General features: G+C 50.0%; 1 protein-coding gene across 1 annotated transcript in view; it reads left to right on the forward strand.

Moving 5' to 3' along the window:
- GABBR2 (gamma-aminobutyric acid type B receptor subunit 2) overlaps positions 1–16,190 on the forward strand; it is a 315,641-nt gene that overhangs the window by 285,005 nt on the left and 14,446 nt on the right. The window contains exon 14 of the mRNA XM_079789934.1: positions 12,338–12,448. Within this exon, the coding sequence (XP_079646060.1) occupies positions 12,338–12,448 (111 nt within the window). The remainder of the gene's footprint in view (positions 1–12,337; positions 12,449–16,190) is intronic.

Consider the following 16,190-nt stretch of genomic DNA (forward strand, 5'->3'; position numbering starts at 1 on the left):
CAAGCCCTGCTACAGAGTGAAGGGGCGTGTACACTCTCCCGGGCCTGTGGCTGCCCGGGGACTCCCGCGCACAGCCAGCGGTGGCACAGCACCAATTGCAACATCCTACTTTGGAACCGTCTTTGCAACACTGCACTTTTGGGGCTCCTAACCCGTGTGCCTCCCTGAATGACAACAGGCAAATGAAATGGATGCTTTGTTCTTATGCACATTGCTGGGGGGGGGTGGGCGGGGAGGGGGTCTGGGCAGTGTAGTCTTTTGTCTTCCGGGCTCTTGCTTGATGCTCAGAACAACCCTCAAAGCAGGTGACTCCAGCATTTCTCAGAGGAGAACCTGGGGCTCAGAGTGAGCATGTGATGGACCTGGGTCCCAGCCCTGGTCCAGAGGCAAAGCCAGTGGCTATCCATTACCCAGGGCACTGCAGTGTTACCCCGCTGCCTTTTAGCCAAGGGCAAACTAAAATCTGAGCTGCAGCAGGAATCACAAGAGGGAACACTTGAGGCTTGTCCAGGCAGCCAGCTTCCTTTCTCCTTGCTGAGCTGAGACTCTCAGAATTAGCCAGAGTTCTAGGGAGGAGCTCGAACAATGGAAAAGGCCCTACGCTAGGAGTCAGGACACCCGGCTCAAGTGCCAAGTCCTCAGGTTTCTTGCTGTGTGACCTTGGGTGAGTTACAGCCTATTCCTGGGCTCGGTGTCCTCTACGTGAAATGGGAATGAGACTAATGGCCCTACTAAATGCCTAGGGTTGTCAGGCCGATCTAATGACATTGAAAACCATTAGATTGAGCACACGTGCACAGCAGTGGTGGCCTGCAGTAGCTCGTCCAGGATCCCACGTGCTCCATCTTCGCACCCTCGTCCAGCCACCTCCCATCTCACACCAAGCAGGGAGTCGTGTGAACTCCAGCCTGGCCATGCAGTGCCTTAGCAGCGGACCGAGAGACGCACCATGGGCATAGCCAGGCCAGGCTGAGAAGGGCCAGCTCAACTGCCAAGGGGTCTGGGCAGTTCTGGATTTGTGTATAAAGCCAAGATTTGGGGAGTTAGGCAGACCTGGGCTCAAGTCCCAGGTCTATATTAGAGCCCACTGCTGTGGCGATTATTTGGATGAAATGGGACAGTGTGTATGTGTGTATGACAACCTTAGCCCAGAATCTGGCACACAAGGAGCAGTCAGTAAGTGGGGAGGGGATGGAGAGGGTGCTGAGAGAGGAGTGGCAAAAAGTCAAACACAGAGGCAATGGCCCTCCCCTGAGAGACAGGAAGCACTGGGCCTCAAGGGGCGGGATGAGAGGCTCTGGGGAGATTTCACAGATGGAGGAATGGGTGCGGTGCACACAGTGGTGTAAGAAAGGGCATCTCAGGACCAGGACACAGCATAGTAAAGGACCAGGAGGGGAGGGTATGGGCCTGGCCACAGATGAGGCTAGTGATGGGAGTTGAGGGTAGAGAGTTTTATGTGGGGTCCCGTCACAGAGGGACCAAATGACTATTCCCTCATTAAGCTCTTGTTATTGTTTATTCTCAGGGTTTAATTAAATCTCAGAATCTGACACTATAGTATTAGTATCTTTGAGACACAAGTTTCCCTTCTCTTCATCCCCTTGTGTCTCTCTCTGCTTTGCTTTCATTGTTCTGTTTATCCCCTGCCCGCCTGGGTTAGTGCCCCTAGAGGCTCCCCAGAGGCCCTGCGTGGGACCCTCCTGCCTCTGCCTGCTGCCCAGACTGCAAGCTGTGTGGGGTCAGGCTGGTCCAGGGCTGCAGAAAGAAAGCATGTTTCTGCCCTCAGGGTTTCCCACGTGTGCCCTGGGAAACCGGCCTGCGGATTTCTGCCTGGCCAGGTTGGGGCATGCAGGATCCAGGCATCCTGGTCCTGATGAGGGTGGGTGAACACCAGACTCCAGGAGCCGAGCTGGGAGGAACGGGCTTCCATCTGGTGTCACCACCCGGAATCACCGAATGTTGGCACTGAGGGACCTCAGAGGGGAAAGAGCTTGCTTGCCCAAGATTGGCCACCAAACCTTTCCACACAATAATGCTGCTTCTAAAAAAATCAGGTGTGTGAAAAGTTAACCCATATTTCTGCGCATCCCAGTATCATCTGGGACCTCTTGGGTCTTGAGATCCGAGAAGAATTGCCTCACACCCCCAAGGTAGGGAGGCCCTGAGCCTACTAGAGGTTTTGGCCTTTTCCCAGCCTTTCCTGTAGGCTCGGTCCAGTTCCTGGTTCACAGACACTGTCTCTGTTCCTCCCCACATCACCCAGGGCAGTGGTCGGCAAACCCATTAGTCAGCAGAGCCAAATATCAACAGTACAACGATTGAAATTTCTTTTGAGAGCCGAAAACCGACTTCTGCGCATGGGCCATGAAGTTTCAATCGCACGGTACTTGCGTGCCCGCACGTGGTATTTTGTGGAAGAGCCACACTCAAGGGGCCAAAGAGCCGCATGTGGCTCACGAGCCATGGTTTGCCGACCACTGACCCAGGGTAAGCCTCAAGCCATGACCAGGTTCACCAGCATTCCCTCTTGCTCGTCAAGCATTTCCTGAATTTTAAGTAGATTTTTGTTGATTTCAGAAAGGAAGGGAGAGGGAGAGAGAGATAGAAACATCAATGATGACAGAGAATCATTGATAGGCTACCTCCTACATGCCCCCTACTGGGAATCAAGCCGCAACCCAGGCATGTGCCCTGACCAGGAATCGAACCCTATCTCCTTGTTCATAGGTTGATGCTCAACCACTGAGCCACACTGGCCGGGCCATTTCCTGAATTTTAATAGAACTTCAGAAGGTGCAGAAATCTGAGGGGAAGGACCATGTGACCCAACCAGCTTCCCTCCTTCTCCTGCCTCTCTTCTTTCTCACCTCTCTTTCTCCTCCCACACCCCTCTCCTGGTTCCCGCGGAGTTTGGGCCTCCTCGGAATGCTAGGTGCCCATGGCACTGCCCTTCCAGAGCTGGCACTTTCCTCCAAAGCCCTGGCTCTCCCTGGGGGAGCTCTCCTCCAGCTGCATCTCCTCCAGCACACGAGCGCAACGGGCGCCTTCCTCACGCACATCAGCTGTTCTCAGTCACCATTAGTCTTTCCTCTGCTCTTTGCCAATTTAACGAGAAAAACTGTCACACTTACTTCAAAGTGTCCTTAAAATTACAAGATCTTCCAGGCACTCACTTGACTCTGGAACAAGGCCTGGAGACCTGCTGGACCGGCAGCCCAGTCGTGGGGCGTTGGCAGACGCACCAGGCTCATGAGCAGGCCCTGTGCTGCCCAGGGTCTCGTTTCCAAAAGGAGCCAGAAATCTGGGTGTTCCAGTGAAACCACATGAGTTTTAAGTACTGACCTACATGCCCAGGCAGCAGTGGTGCCATTCACAGTGTGTCTCATGGCAGCCCCCCATGACCCAGCTCTTCTTGGCTGTGGATTCAGCAGCCATACCTGTGAGCTCTTCCTGCTCCGGGCTTGCCCAGAGGGCCCAGAGACAGGCCAAGGAGAATAGGGGCATCCCTGAAGGCCCGCCTCCACAGGGATGGGCACAGAGCCCAGCCACAGGGAAGGGAATGATAGAAGTTGAGATGCACCTCCGACCAGCTTTGCATGAAAGAGGTTTAGCTTGGCTTTGCTTCTGACTCGCTATGTCACCTTAAGCCTATTTCCTCACCTGTAACATGGGTGCAAAATTCCTGGCTCCTTCACCCTGAAGGTCTGTCCTGAGGTCAAAATCAAAGAGAAATCCCAGTAGAAGGACTTAAGAGTGCAAAGGGCTAGGAATGTTAGGACCTATCACTGCACTTTTCAGCCCTTAACTTCCCCATGAGGATCCCCACCCCAGCTCTGACCCTTATACAACCACAGAAATTCGTGCTAGATTCCAAGGTCAAATTAAGAATGCCTCTCTGATCAGGACCAGGCAGGGTTCTGCTGGCCCACTGGTGTCCTAATGCTGAACTCGGGTCCCTGCCCTTCTCAGCCAGGGCCCGGCCACCTCTCCCACCCCACAGACATCGGGTGAGTGGCTTTGGACCCCATGCCTGCTGCTCTGGACGCTGCCCCAAGTGCACCTGAGCAGGGTGCACAGCACCGGCAGACTGGATGAGTCCAAAGTCAGAGGGTGGCCCTCATCCAGCTCCAAAGGGCCGACGAGGCAGTGCTCAGAGCCCAAAACTGTAAGTCCCAATAAATGCTGGCTGGTGAGCAGCTCACGAGACTGGCCCCTCCTGTGCCAACCCACAGTGTGGCCCAGGGCACGGGGCATGGGACAGGTCAGGACACCTGCATCCGGGTCTCCACTCAGTCACCCTCTAGCTAGAGTCCTTTTCTGGGCCTGTTTCTCTGCCTGTATAAAGAGGAATTGGACTAGTGCATAATCCTCTGTGTTTGGAAATGGGGAATCAGGGGAGGGAGATGTGGACTGTCGCAGTGACCAGAAGACATTCCTGGCATTTAGTGCCCAAGTGTCAGGGCACTGAGTGCCCTGCCCTGAATAGGCAAGTTCCTCACAACAGAGAACTGTGTCCCCTCCAAAGAAGACAATGCAGGAAGTGCCCCATTGAGAAACCCTGGTGTGATCTCACAGGTCCCTTCCAGACCTGGGATTCTGAAAACATTCACTGTAGCTCGTAATCAAACATTCTAAAAAAAAATTCTTACCTTGAAACGACAGCTTCTAGCCTTGCTGCCTCAGAGATGTGGGGCTGCTGCTGTTGAGATAAGCAGCCCAGCCCGGAGGGATCTGGAAGGTTCCTCCCGGCTCCAGCGTGCTGTGACTCTGCAGTGGGAGATAATGATGACGGGTTACACACACGGAGCGGGCTTTCCGCTCTCTGAAGCCTGCTAACACCCCAGTTACCGCCTTTGATTATCTTGCCAATGCTGGGAGGTTGCAGATGAGGAATCAGACTTAGAGATGTGTTCAAAGGCATACAGCTGGACTTGGGGTCTGAACCAGGTGCCCTTTCCCCTCCCTGCCCAGGCTTCCTTAATGAGACACCCACCCCCCGTGGCCCCCAAAAGAGGCTGTGACTCAACTGCTTTCCCGGGAAAAGGAAGCATCTCTAAAGTCTGCAGAGCAGCCCAAAGGTTAGACATCCTCCCTCCCCCACCATCATATTCCTATACACACACTCACCTTCCAATTTTACCTTATATTTCAAAAATCAAATTTGAAATTTAAAAGAAAAGCAGGATGGCTCAGGGAACAAGTTCTGAGAGAAGCTTCTGGGAACTGGTCAGAGGTGGAAGGCACCCGCTCCTTCAAAGAAGCACTGGCCAGCCCTAGCCGGTTTGGTTCAGTGGATAGAGCATCTGCCCTCGGACTGAAGGCTTGCAGGCTCGATTCCATTCAAGGGCACCCACCTCAGTTGCAGGCTCACTCCCTGGCCCAGGTCCAGATGTGTGTGGGAGGCAGCCAATCAGTGTGTCTCTCTCACATCAGTGTTTCTTCCTCTCTCTCTCTCTCTCTCTCTCTCTCTGCCCCTCTCTTCCACTCTTTCTGAGAATCAATGGTGAAAATTTCCTCAAGTGAGGATTTAAAAAAAGGACAGGTCAGGTGGGGGCTTGAGAATCTGAGCCACCCACACAGTAGGAATATGAAAGATCAAGAGCCCCCTGGTCACAGGAGAGTCCATGGCACCCTTCATGTCGGCCACCCAGACTCCTCCCTGCTCGGACCCACACAGGACACACAGAAGTACTGTATTGCGGGGTCTGGCCAGGGTCAGGACATATAGATACTCTGTGTCAGAAGTGTGTGAGTGACAAAGGAATCTTCACTCTTAACCAAAGATCTGCTAAGTGAGGACCAAATGTCATTTTGGTTTAAGATCCTCTAATCTAAGGCCTGGCCCAGCACATCTGTGTCACCTGGGAGCATGTTGGAACTGCTGCATCCAAACCTGCTGGCCAGGTCTGCCTGTTAACAAGCTCCCTAGATTCTCACATGGCTGATCTTTCTCACTGGCCCCTCACTTATTACACTCCAGCCACACTGGCCACCTTTGGTTCCTAAAATATGCCAGTGGCTTTGCCATTTAAGGTCCTCCTCACTTGCTGTTCCCTCTCCTAGGAATGGTCTCCCCCTAGATTCTCACATGGCTGGTCTTGCTCATCATTCAGGTCACAGACTAAATGTCACCACTGCAGAGGAGCCTTCCAGGCTATCTGACGTGCAGTAGGTCCCCCTGCTAGTACCCCTCAAAGAACCGTGTACCTCTCTGTAGGAACACATTTCGCCGCTGTGCTCTTAGTTATACTGTGTGGTTCATCACCTTCTGTGTCCTCCATTAGGCTGCACTCTCCGGAAAGGCAAGCATCCTGTCCACCTTGTATACCTGGGCCCCAGCATGGAGCACAGTGCAGGCACACTGTAGGCACATGAGAAATATTGATTGAGTTTTTAGGTATCGGTCCGTGTAGGACAGTACAGTCATGCCTCCATTATTCAGGCTCGCATTAGCTATACTGTAAATTAACCCATGGGCTCACGCTGCAAATGAGTAACCGGGGTCTAGAAGGAAGTGGAGACTTGCCCAAGGTCACCCAGCAAGTCTATAGCAGGACCAGGGTCTCTGACCTTTCAGGACCCGATGCCTCAACCCGTGCCCAGACGCTCTCCCGGTCGTTCGTTTATGCAGCCTGACAAAGCAGGATGTTTGCAGGGGCCACTGACCTACATTGTGAATAATTGCATCATGCAGAGGGACTCTCAGGCCAGCTGCCCTCCTTTCAGTGCACAGATGGGGAGACGTTTCCCCAGCAGCTTCTGCAAGCCTCCCGCTGAGCAGCGGCTGGACCAGGAGTCAGGTGTGAGCACTTGGAGCCCCCGCCATCACAGAGAGCCTTGGCCTCTCTGCTGGGCACTGCCTGTCAGGCAGGAAGAGCATTTTATCGGCTTGAAATCAGCTGGCAGCACCAAAGCACAGCCCTCACAGAGCTCCAGGGACTTCAGGGGAGGCCTCTGTTGAACGTTTAGTAATTAAGTCGTTCCTCCCACTAGCCGCACCTCACCGCTATAGAGCAGGTCTGCACCCACTGGCACCTTGAATCTGACAGGGTGCTTTGAAAGAGGCAGGGAAGGTTGGGAAGAGCATATGGTGGGGGAAGAAAGACAGACCTGGGTTAGAATTCCGCTCTGGCACTTTCTAGCTGGAGATTTGGGGCAAGTTACTTAACCTCTCTGTGCCTCAGTTTCCTCATCTGTAAAATGAGTAGCACATCTTGTTGAATTCTTGTGAGGCTTTGACAAGATAACGTGTATATGGGACACAGCTTAGCAACTAGATGTCATTGTCACTCATGACAAGCAGCTCTCGGTGTCCTTAGCGCAGCTATTATCGGTGAAGTCCACCCGTTCTCCTCTGAGGCTGCTCTCATGGAATCATCCTGATCTCACTAGAATGGAAGACCTGTGAGGACAGGGGTCTTGTCAATCCTGGTGCATGCTGCATTCCCCATGTTCAGAATGGTACCTGGCAAGTGGCAATGTTTGATAGTTATGTATTGAATGAATGAATGAGTACTTAGGTAATTGCCCAGGTAGGCAGCAAGGAAGGAAGGAAAATAAAGAAGAACAAAAGCAAGTTAAAGTTCTTGTTGGCCAGTATCCAGAGCAAGGGAAACATTCTTAGGCCAGTGGAGGCGTGCCCACAGCTGTACAGGGAAGTGGGCCTAAGTACCAGCTTGGCATTGTAGGGGTCAGTGCCCTGTGCTCACTGGCCTGGGCTGCATGGATCGCCCATAGTGGGAGCAGGGTGAATGGAGTGGGCAGGCACAGCCTGGGCTCTCCAGCTCAATAGCACCCTCACCCCCACTGCCCTGGAAGGGAGATGGGGGTCCTCCAGGGGCCTGGAAATCTAACCTTGTTTAAGGCCAGTGGGTGCCTTCTAGAGTAGTACAGGGTGCAGCTGAGGGCTTTGTCACCTACAGCCCCACCAAGCCACAGAAGTAGCTCTGTGTCCCCAGCCCAGAATCATCCACAGCCGCTGGGTGGGTCTCTCTGCACAGTTCTTTGGTGCCCTCTAGTGGCGCTTTGGTGCACGACAATGACTCCAAGTAAGCGCTCAAGTGGTGGCCGTGCTCCACATCTCTCCCGCCTGTGACTGCTCAGGCCACTCTGAACTCGTCTCAGGTCAGGCTCATAAGACAAGAAGGTGTGGCTCTTCCAGTTTGCTTTGAGATTCAATGCAAGGGTCTTTTGATTTTATTCAGATAACCCATCTCCCAGCCTGAACCTGAACTTCATCACTCCTAAAACCACCCCCAACCCCTGCCATTCTGATGCGTGTTCAGTGTGCCCAGACCTGTGTGCGGGAGATGTGTTGTGTTTATTTCTGCATCAGCGCCTGTGTGCTGGGAAGATGTGTGACACCTCGCTGCCCACTGACTTCTCAGCAGGCGCTTGGTTTTCCAGTGCCCTTCCATCTTACAGAGATGGGTGAGGGACTAAAAGACCAGATGTAAGAATCAGCATTTCAGGATTCAAAGAGATCAGAGCAGACCAAGATGGGGACTGGGGTGGGGAGGGGGTTTACTAACAAGGGAAAGCTAACTATGCTGGAATGTCAGCTGCAGAAGAGGGAAGAGCGAGCTAACCACAGTTGGATGAAAATTACCTGACGGGGTCTTAGTCAGCCCTAAGGATCATCTGAATCACCAGTGGAAGGTAGTTACTTAAAAACGCAAGAAGATCTAGAGCAAGGGTGCTGGCGGACTTTGACCAGGTGGTTGAGCTCGACCCTAGGCCTGTAGATCAATGGTAAACTCGAGCAGGCTAAAGGACCAGGTCGACATGGGAGGAGGTGGTGTGTCCCTTCACTATGGGTCTCCCCCTTCTGAAGGATGGTGTGCAGGCTCAAGGGGAGAGAGAGGCTGAGGTTATTCTGGGGAGCCCAAGAGGACAGACGAATGGGTGGAGGTGCAGGAGGAGGTAGTTCTGGTTCAGTAAAAAAAACTGCAACCACCTCACCAAGAGTGGGAAGAGGGGTCTGTCACGGGGTGTGTAAGCCAGACAACCACCGTCCGCTTCCTGTGAATAGTTATCATTACATTGAACAAGATGTTTGACAGAATCAGTCCCCTACACATGGAATCTAAGAGTCCATCATAAATTAGTGCCTTTAATTGTAGAACAGACACGTCATCTTTAATGGGTTTGCTATCCATGCATGGCCGCGATGGGCCTGTGCTACTGCATTCCAATGTCTGCTTGGTTGTCAGATATTAGAGAAACGCAAGTTCTGCCACAAAGTCACTGTTGACCTTGGGACCACGTCCCTTCTCAGTCTCCTTAGTTAAACAATGAAAGGACTTGAAGAAACTCCCATCGCCCTTAGAATCCGGGCAGCAGTGGAGGGGAAATCTCCGGCCTTGGCCACTCTGACTGTGGTTTCTGGTAGCCACCTTCCCCTGGGCGTCTCTCACTAGAACCCACTGCCACCACGACAGAGGCTTCATGACCCTCCCCTCCCCTCTGCCACTCCAGCCCCTGTGTGCACTCAGTGACCGTGGAACCACAGAAGCCGAGCTAAGGCTTCCTGTGGCTTGGGACAACAAAAGGAAATCAGGCCTCAGAGAGCATGCAGCTGGATGATCTGGTTACAAGATGGCCTGTGCCCAGGGGCCCCACCACTCCTGCTTCCATGTGGGAGCACCATCTTTCCCCAACTCATAGGTTCCCAGGCCATTGCTGCCTCAAAGGTCAAGCCTAGAGAACAGGGCCAAGAGAAATAGGGGTTCCATCCTCCACCTGCCTCAGGCCCGCCTTCTACATCACCAGAGTGCCCCTTCTTCCTAGTGATTGACCCTGGAATGCCTAACCCTTCCCCTCTGGCATATGACTTTACCCTGGGCCTCAATAGGACAACATCCTGAACACAGTTCTTTTATGAGATACCCCTATTGGTACCCATTCTAAAGACAAACAGATATGCAAAGAAATCTTCAACTTTCCTTAATAAATTTCTTGGTAGTGTATGGATGTAGCAATTCTGAAACTGTTTTGTGTTTATTTGTAGGATTAAGCAAATGAGAATATTTTGATGTTATTGGAAACCAGTGTTCTCACTGTGTAAGAAGAAAGATGCAAATATGGAAATAGAGGGAGGCAAGCAAGAAACCTGTGGTGTTAGAGTTTATATATACAGGGTGTCCCCAAAAAATGTATACAATTATTCAATGTGTGTGTATACATTTTGGGACACCCTATATATCTATAGATAAATGATAGAAAGATAGAGATACATAGAATGATGATGGATGGATCATAAATACATACATACATACATACATTCCCACATAGACCTAAAAGTACTGATACCCCAGAAACCATGACCACATCTAATGCCCAGATACTGGTTTCTAAATACCAATCTCTGCTAAAAAGAAGCAGAACTCCTTGGGAAAATGGCTGATTCTAAGACTGAGGCAAAAAAAAAAAAAAAGTGTGAGGAGACCTTGGAACATCTTGTGCCAAGAAGTAGGAAAGTGCTCAAAAAAATTATGGGGACATGTTGAAAAACACAGAAGGCAGTGTGAAGGGGTTTTCCATTAGCCAAATCTGGAAAAATTTGAGCATCAAAATTAAAAAGTCATATTACTGGATAATAAGACACTGAATTAAAAATAAACCTACAAGTCCATACTGATACACATTTTTAAAAGTGAGCTGTAAGGGAAGATCTTGTGTACAGTAGAATGCCAAGTATTTAGATGGAATCATAGTGTTAGAAAATCACCATTTTGCAACCACCAAAATAATGTGACTCAGGTAAGAATCATCAATGGATGCTGAAACCACTGAGTTAATGTTTGTGGGGGAACAGGATACTCACACAGGCACAAAGTATCTCCCACAGATTATTTATTAATTATGAGAGGGAAATAGTACCTTTGAAGCAGAGTCTGGCAGGCATCACCTCAACCAAATGATCACAGTTAACGTCACCAGTAATAGGACAAGATACCATCAAGTGCCCCTCAAGGGAAGCACTGAGAAGGCCAAAACATCACTTACATAGGATTCCTGCCAGGAATGCACAACCTAAATCTAATCATTAAAACACATTCAGACAAACCCAAGTTGAGGTACATTCTACAAAATAACTAAACTGGAAATTTCAGAAATATCAGTGACATGAAAATCCAAAGTAGGCTCCGGAACTGTTTGAGATTAAAGGTATGACAAGTAAATGCAATACATGGTCCCGGATTGGATCCTGCTTTGGAAAAACCACAATTGCCTTAAAGGACATTATTGGCCAATTGGTGAAATTTGAAAATGGATGGTATATTAGATAATATACTGTATCAATGTTAAATTTCCTGAATTTGGTTAAGTGTGTGTGGTTATGTAAGAGAATCTCCTTGCCCTAAGGAACACATGCTAGATATTTTGGGGTGAAGGTTCAGGATATCTGCAACTTACTCTCAATAATTCAGGAAAAGTACAGGATGGGGCAAAAGTATGTTTACAGTTGTGAGTATGTAAAACAGAGTTTATTCTTGTATTATTATTTATTAATTATTGTATTAGTTTCCATATGAACAACTGTAAACCTACTTTTTCCCCACCCTGTATATGTACAGTATAAATTTTTTCTTTCCCTGGGTGTCTTTTTCTCCTCTTGCCACCTCCTGCCTGATTCTCTCCCAGAGGTTCCCAGTTCTAATTCCTGAGGTTGGGTAGGATCCTCTCTACCATCCCTCTTGGGCAGAGCACTCTGCTCTAGGAAACCTCATAGGTCTCTGACCAGCCTCTGGATTGGCTGCCTAGGGTCAGGTGCCCACCCCTTGTCCAGTCAGCTCTTGCCCCAATGGGTAATGCAGCCACCAGAGCTCCCTTAATGGGGTGGTGGGCAAGGGGGTCTCTTTAGAAGGGCTTGGCACGCCCATGATTGGCCCAGCCAGTAGATCTGTATCTGCAGCTCCCCAAGTTCATTCTAGACATACCTAAAGGCCTCCTGACCTAATTCCGTGCCTCAATCTCACCCTCTTTCAACAAATGTTATAGATGCTTGCTCTGGACCAAGTCTTGTGCTAGATTCTAGGGGCACAGAAGTGACTCAGTCCCTACCCTCAGGAGCTCTGACTCAAATTGGAAGGACATAAAAAACATATATAACTTTAGTGCAGGCTGAATCACAACCAACAAACAGAAGGCAGTCAACCTCGCTGAGGCACGCCCCCATAGGAACACAGGTGGAAAAGAGGCGGGTCCAAAAATCCTCCTGATGGTGGCACTAGCTGTGGCTTATGGGAGGGAAAAGCGCGGTCAGGTAGGGACCCAGTTGTTGGAAGGGTGCCCAGTGCCATCCCTGAGTTTCTGTTTTTTCTTTGCACAGCCGGACCCAGCAGGACGAGACATCTCCATCCGCCCTCTCCTGGAGCACTGTGAGAACACCCACATGACCATCTGGCTTGGCATCGTCTATGCCTACAAGGGGCTTCTCATGGTAGGTGCAGAGCAGGAGGCGGAGTGCAGGGAAATGCTTCCCTGTCACACTCTGTCTCCTAGGGGCCTCCATCAACATAAAAATAAGAACCCCCAGGACTAAGCACTTGCTTTATGCCAGGCCCAGTACCTGCCACAAGTTAGTGCAATTTCCATAACAACCCTGTGAGTTAGTATAAATAATGTATTCGTTAGTACTTCACTGAGGAATACGCTGAGGCTGTTCGCCCAAGGTCACTCAGCTAGTAAGTGGCAGAGTCCAACAAAACTTGGGAGCATGGCTCTGTGCAGCTGCCACTGTACCGCTCCTGGAGGGCAGTCTGTTGACATCTAGCGCATGTTCACATCTGAATTTCACTGGATCCTCTAAATCTATGGGAGGTTACTGGACCCATCCAGTTTTATAGATGATGAAAGTAAGGATAAGAGAGTTAAGGGATTTGCCACAGGCCATCTGGTAACTTTCAGCCCCAGAACCTAGCACTCTTTCCACTCTACTCATCAAAGATCACATGCCAAGCCCACCCCCACACAATTTGGAATGTCGAAGTGAGGAAGGACTTAAAGGTGAGCCCCACCTTATCTTATCCCAGATTGATCCTTGAATCTTCTCTCCACATGCTGTGAAAACTGTGCCTCCACTTAAAACCCCTCCAGTGACAAGAAGCTGCTGCAACACCCTCCTCAGATCTTCCCGCAGGAAAGTTAAGCCACCATCTGCTACTGTGGGGCCTCCTTGTCCAATCAGCTCTGGCCTTAGAAGTAGAAAGTGAAGCCCCCCTTGAAAAGTTATAAATAAACTGGGATTCCTTACGCTGGTCAAATGCTTCCACACCTGCTGCTGCTTCTGAAACTGTTAGTGGTCGATCCTGGGTCCTTCAAGGGGCCATACCAGAAGAGCAGGTGTTAGGGGACCCTAGGCAAAGATTTCCCTCACTTCACACTAGTTGAGACCCTCTTGTGTTTCCATAGAGGTCCTTTGAGAACTCCTGGGCTGCCATCCGAATCTCATGAGGTAATGACCTGGAAGTGCCCACAGGAGGTGCCCAGAATGTAAATGAGTCATTAAAAGACCGGCCTAAGGTCCTAGGCTTGGGAAGGGACATACTCTGGGATCATGGGCACCAGGGCTGTCAGAGACAGGTGGCACGAACCCGAGGGCAGAACCATCATCAGTGGGCAAAGCAGTCCCCTGGTCCACGTAAGGACGGATTTCATATGACAGAGCGGTGTTCACAGATGTGATGGCGCCCCTGGGAAGGGATGAGCTCCCTGTTACAGGAAATGTGCAACATCCATGACTTGAGTTGCCCCAGCCCTTGTTGAATAAAGAGAGTGAAACTGGACTCTTCCAGGATCCCTTCAGCCTCCATGTTCTTGACCCTGACTCTGTAAAATTAGATTATTTGAATCAGATTGACTCTAAACTGGATTTATCTATACTGTTTTGGCCATTCATTATCTTCCCCACCTACTTCCAAAGTGGTTGGAGATGACTGTATCTCTTCCAGTAAAGCTAATACCAATCAGATCATGTCAATAAAACTGTAGTTGACAGCACAAATCCTTTAGTTTCCAGTGTATTCAAAAAACTGTGCACAGCCCTCCTGGCCCTTAGGGTTTATCACTAAAAGCCCCTCTCCTAGTCCCTCCTGCACTGGAACCTCAGAACTCAAGGCTGGAAAGAGCATGCACAGCCCTGTAGTCCCACTCTGCTGTCAGATGTTTCAACATCCTCAAACTGCACAGACCACCATGAGCATTCCAACAAGTGTTCTTTCACTCACTGCTTCCACACCTCCAGTGATGGGGAGCTTACTGCCTTCAAAGCAGCCTGTACCATCCATGGATGGCGTCCTAGTTTCCTGTGGCTTCCATAACAAATTACCACAAACTGGTGACTTAAAACATCTCACAGTTCTGGGGAGAAACCAAGATGGCGGCATAGGTAAACACCTAAACTGCTGCCTCGCACAACAATTTCAAAACTACAACTAAAAGACAAAACGGACATCATCCAGAACCACAGGAAGGCTGGCTGAGTGGAAATTCTACAACTAGAAGGAAAGAGAAAAGCACACTGAGACTCACAAGAGCTGCGGAAGGCAGGGGTACGAAGGTCCGTGCGCGCGCGGAGAGGGCTGGCAACTGAATACGCGGCTGGCTTTTTCAAGCCAGAGGGAGACACAAGCTCCCGACTGCTCTGAACTCCAGTTCCGGGCGAGACTCTGGGGACCCAGACTCATACGGGGAGAACAGGACTGTCTGGCAGCGGGCGAAACTCGAGGGCGGCTTTCTCTCAGAGGTGCTTGCAGTGATTACCGTGGGACACTGAGACCCAGGGGCCTCTTAGGGCAGGGCTGACGGGAAGCCATTACTGTTTGCTCCGCCCTGAGATTCTGTCCCATCCAAGCTGAGCGCAGAGGCTTTTGCATATGAATGGCCTGGTCTTTTGAATTCTGAACTTACCTAACAAACTGCAGCTGAGTCAGTGAGACCCAGAACATCCAAAAGAAGGCCCAAGGCCCCACAGCAGCTTGCATTGCTTCACAGCTGGGCCTCATCTGGGCACTTTGAAAACCCAAACAAAGAAGAGGGATCTGCAGATCTCTCAGTAGCTCCTGCTGGGTGGCCTCAGGCAGAGCTAAATTTGCACTTCCTTGGAGATCCAATAGCCAGTGTACCCAGGGGTCAGAGTGGGACCATCCAGATCACAACTCCTCAGATCCATAAGGGAGCAGATCCACTCAGGGGGCAGACTCAGTGAGTACCAAAGCCCCACTGAAGCAAGTCTTGTCTCATAAGGGTGTCTCCAGCACAGAAGTTCTCCCATCGTAGACACAGCTGATCCTCACAGCCAATTGGCCTGGAGGTCAATTCCTCCCAGTGATACCAACAACAATCAAGGCTTAACTACAACAAGACTGTGCACACAGCCCACAAAGGGGTGCACCAAGAGTGTCCACCTCAGGTAACTGGGAAGGCTGAGCCACTGGGCCCTATAGGACACCTAGCACACAAAGCCACTCTATCAACTCAGGGAAGCAGCCTAAATGTGGAGACAAAGAAACAGGTCACAAATGAAAGAAATGGAGGAAAGCAAATGACTGGATATAGAGTTCAAAACCACGGTTATAAGGTTTTTCAAGAATCTTCTAGAAAAGGCTGATAAATTTAGCAAGACCCTCAAAGATATGAAAAAGGACCAACTAGAAATTAAGCATACACTGACTGAAATAAAAAGTAATATACAGAGATCCAACAGTAGACTAGAGGATCGCAAGAATCAAGTCAAAGATTTGAAATACAAAGAAGCAAAAAACACCCAACTGGAAAAACAAAAAGAAAAAAGAATCCAAAAATATGAAGATAGTGTAAGGAGCCTCTAGGACTTCAAGCGTACCAACATCCGAATTATGGGGGTGCCAGAAGAAGAGAGAGAGCAAGATACTGAAACCCTATTTGAAGAAATAATGACAGAAAACTTCCCCCACCTGGTGAAAGAAATAGACTTACAAGTCCAGGAAGTGCACAGAACCCCAAACAAAAGGAATCCAAAGAGGACCACACCAAGACACATCATAATTAAAATGCCAAGAGCAAAAGACAATGAGAGAATATTAAATGCAGCAAGAGAAAAACAGTTAGTTACCTACAAGGGAGCACACATACAATTGTCAGCTGATTTCTCAACAGAAACTATGCAGGCCAGAAGGGAGTGGCGAGAAATATTCAAAGTGATG

Source organism: Cnephaeus nilssonii, assembly GCF_951640355.1.
Source record: "Cnephaeus nilssonii genome assembly, chromosome: 14".
In the NCBI taxonomy this organism is placed as follows: domain Eukaryota; kingdom Metazoa; phylum Chordata; class Mammalia; order Chiroptera; family Vespertilionidae; genus Cnephaeus; species Cnephaeus nilssonii.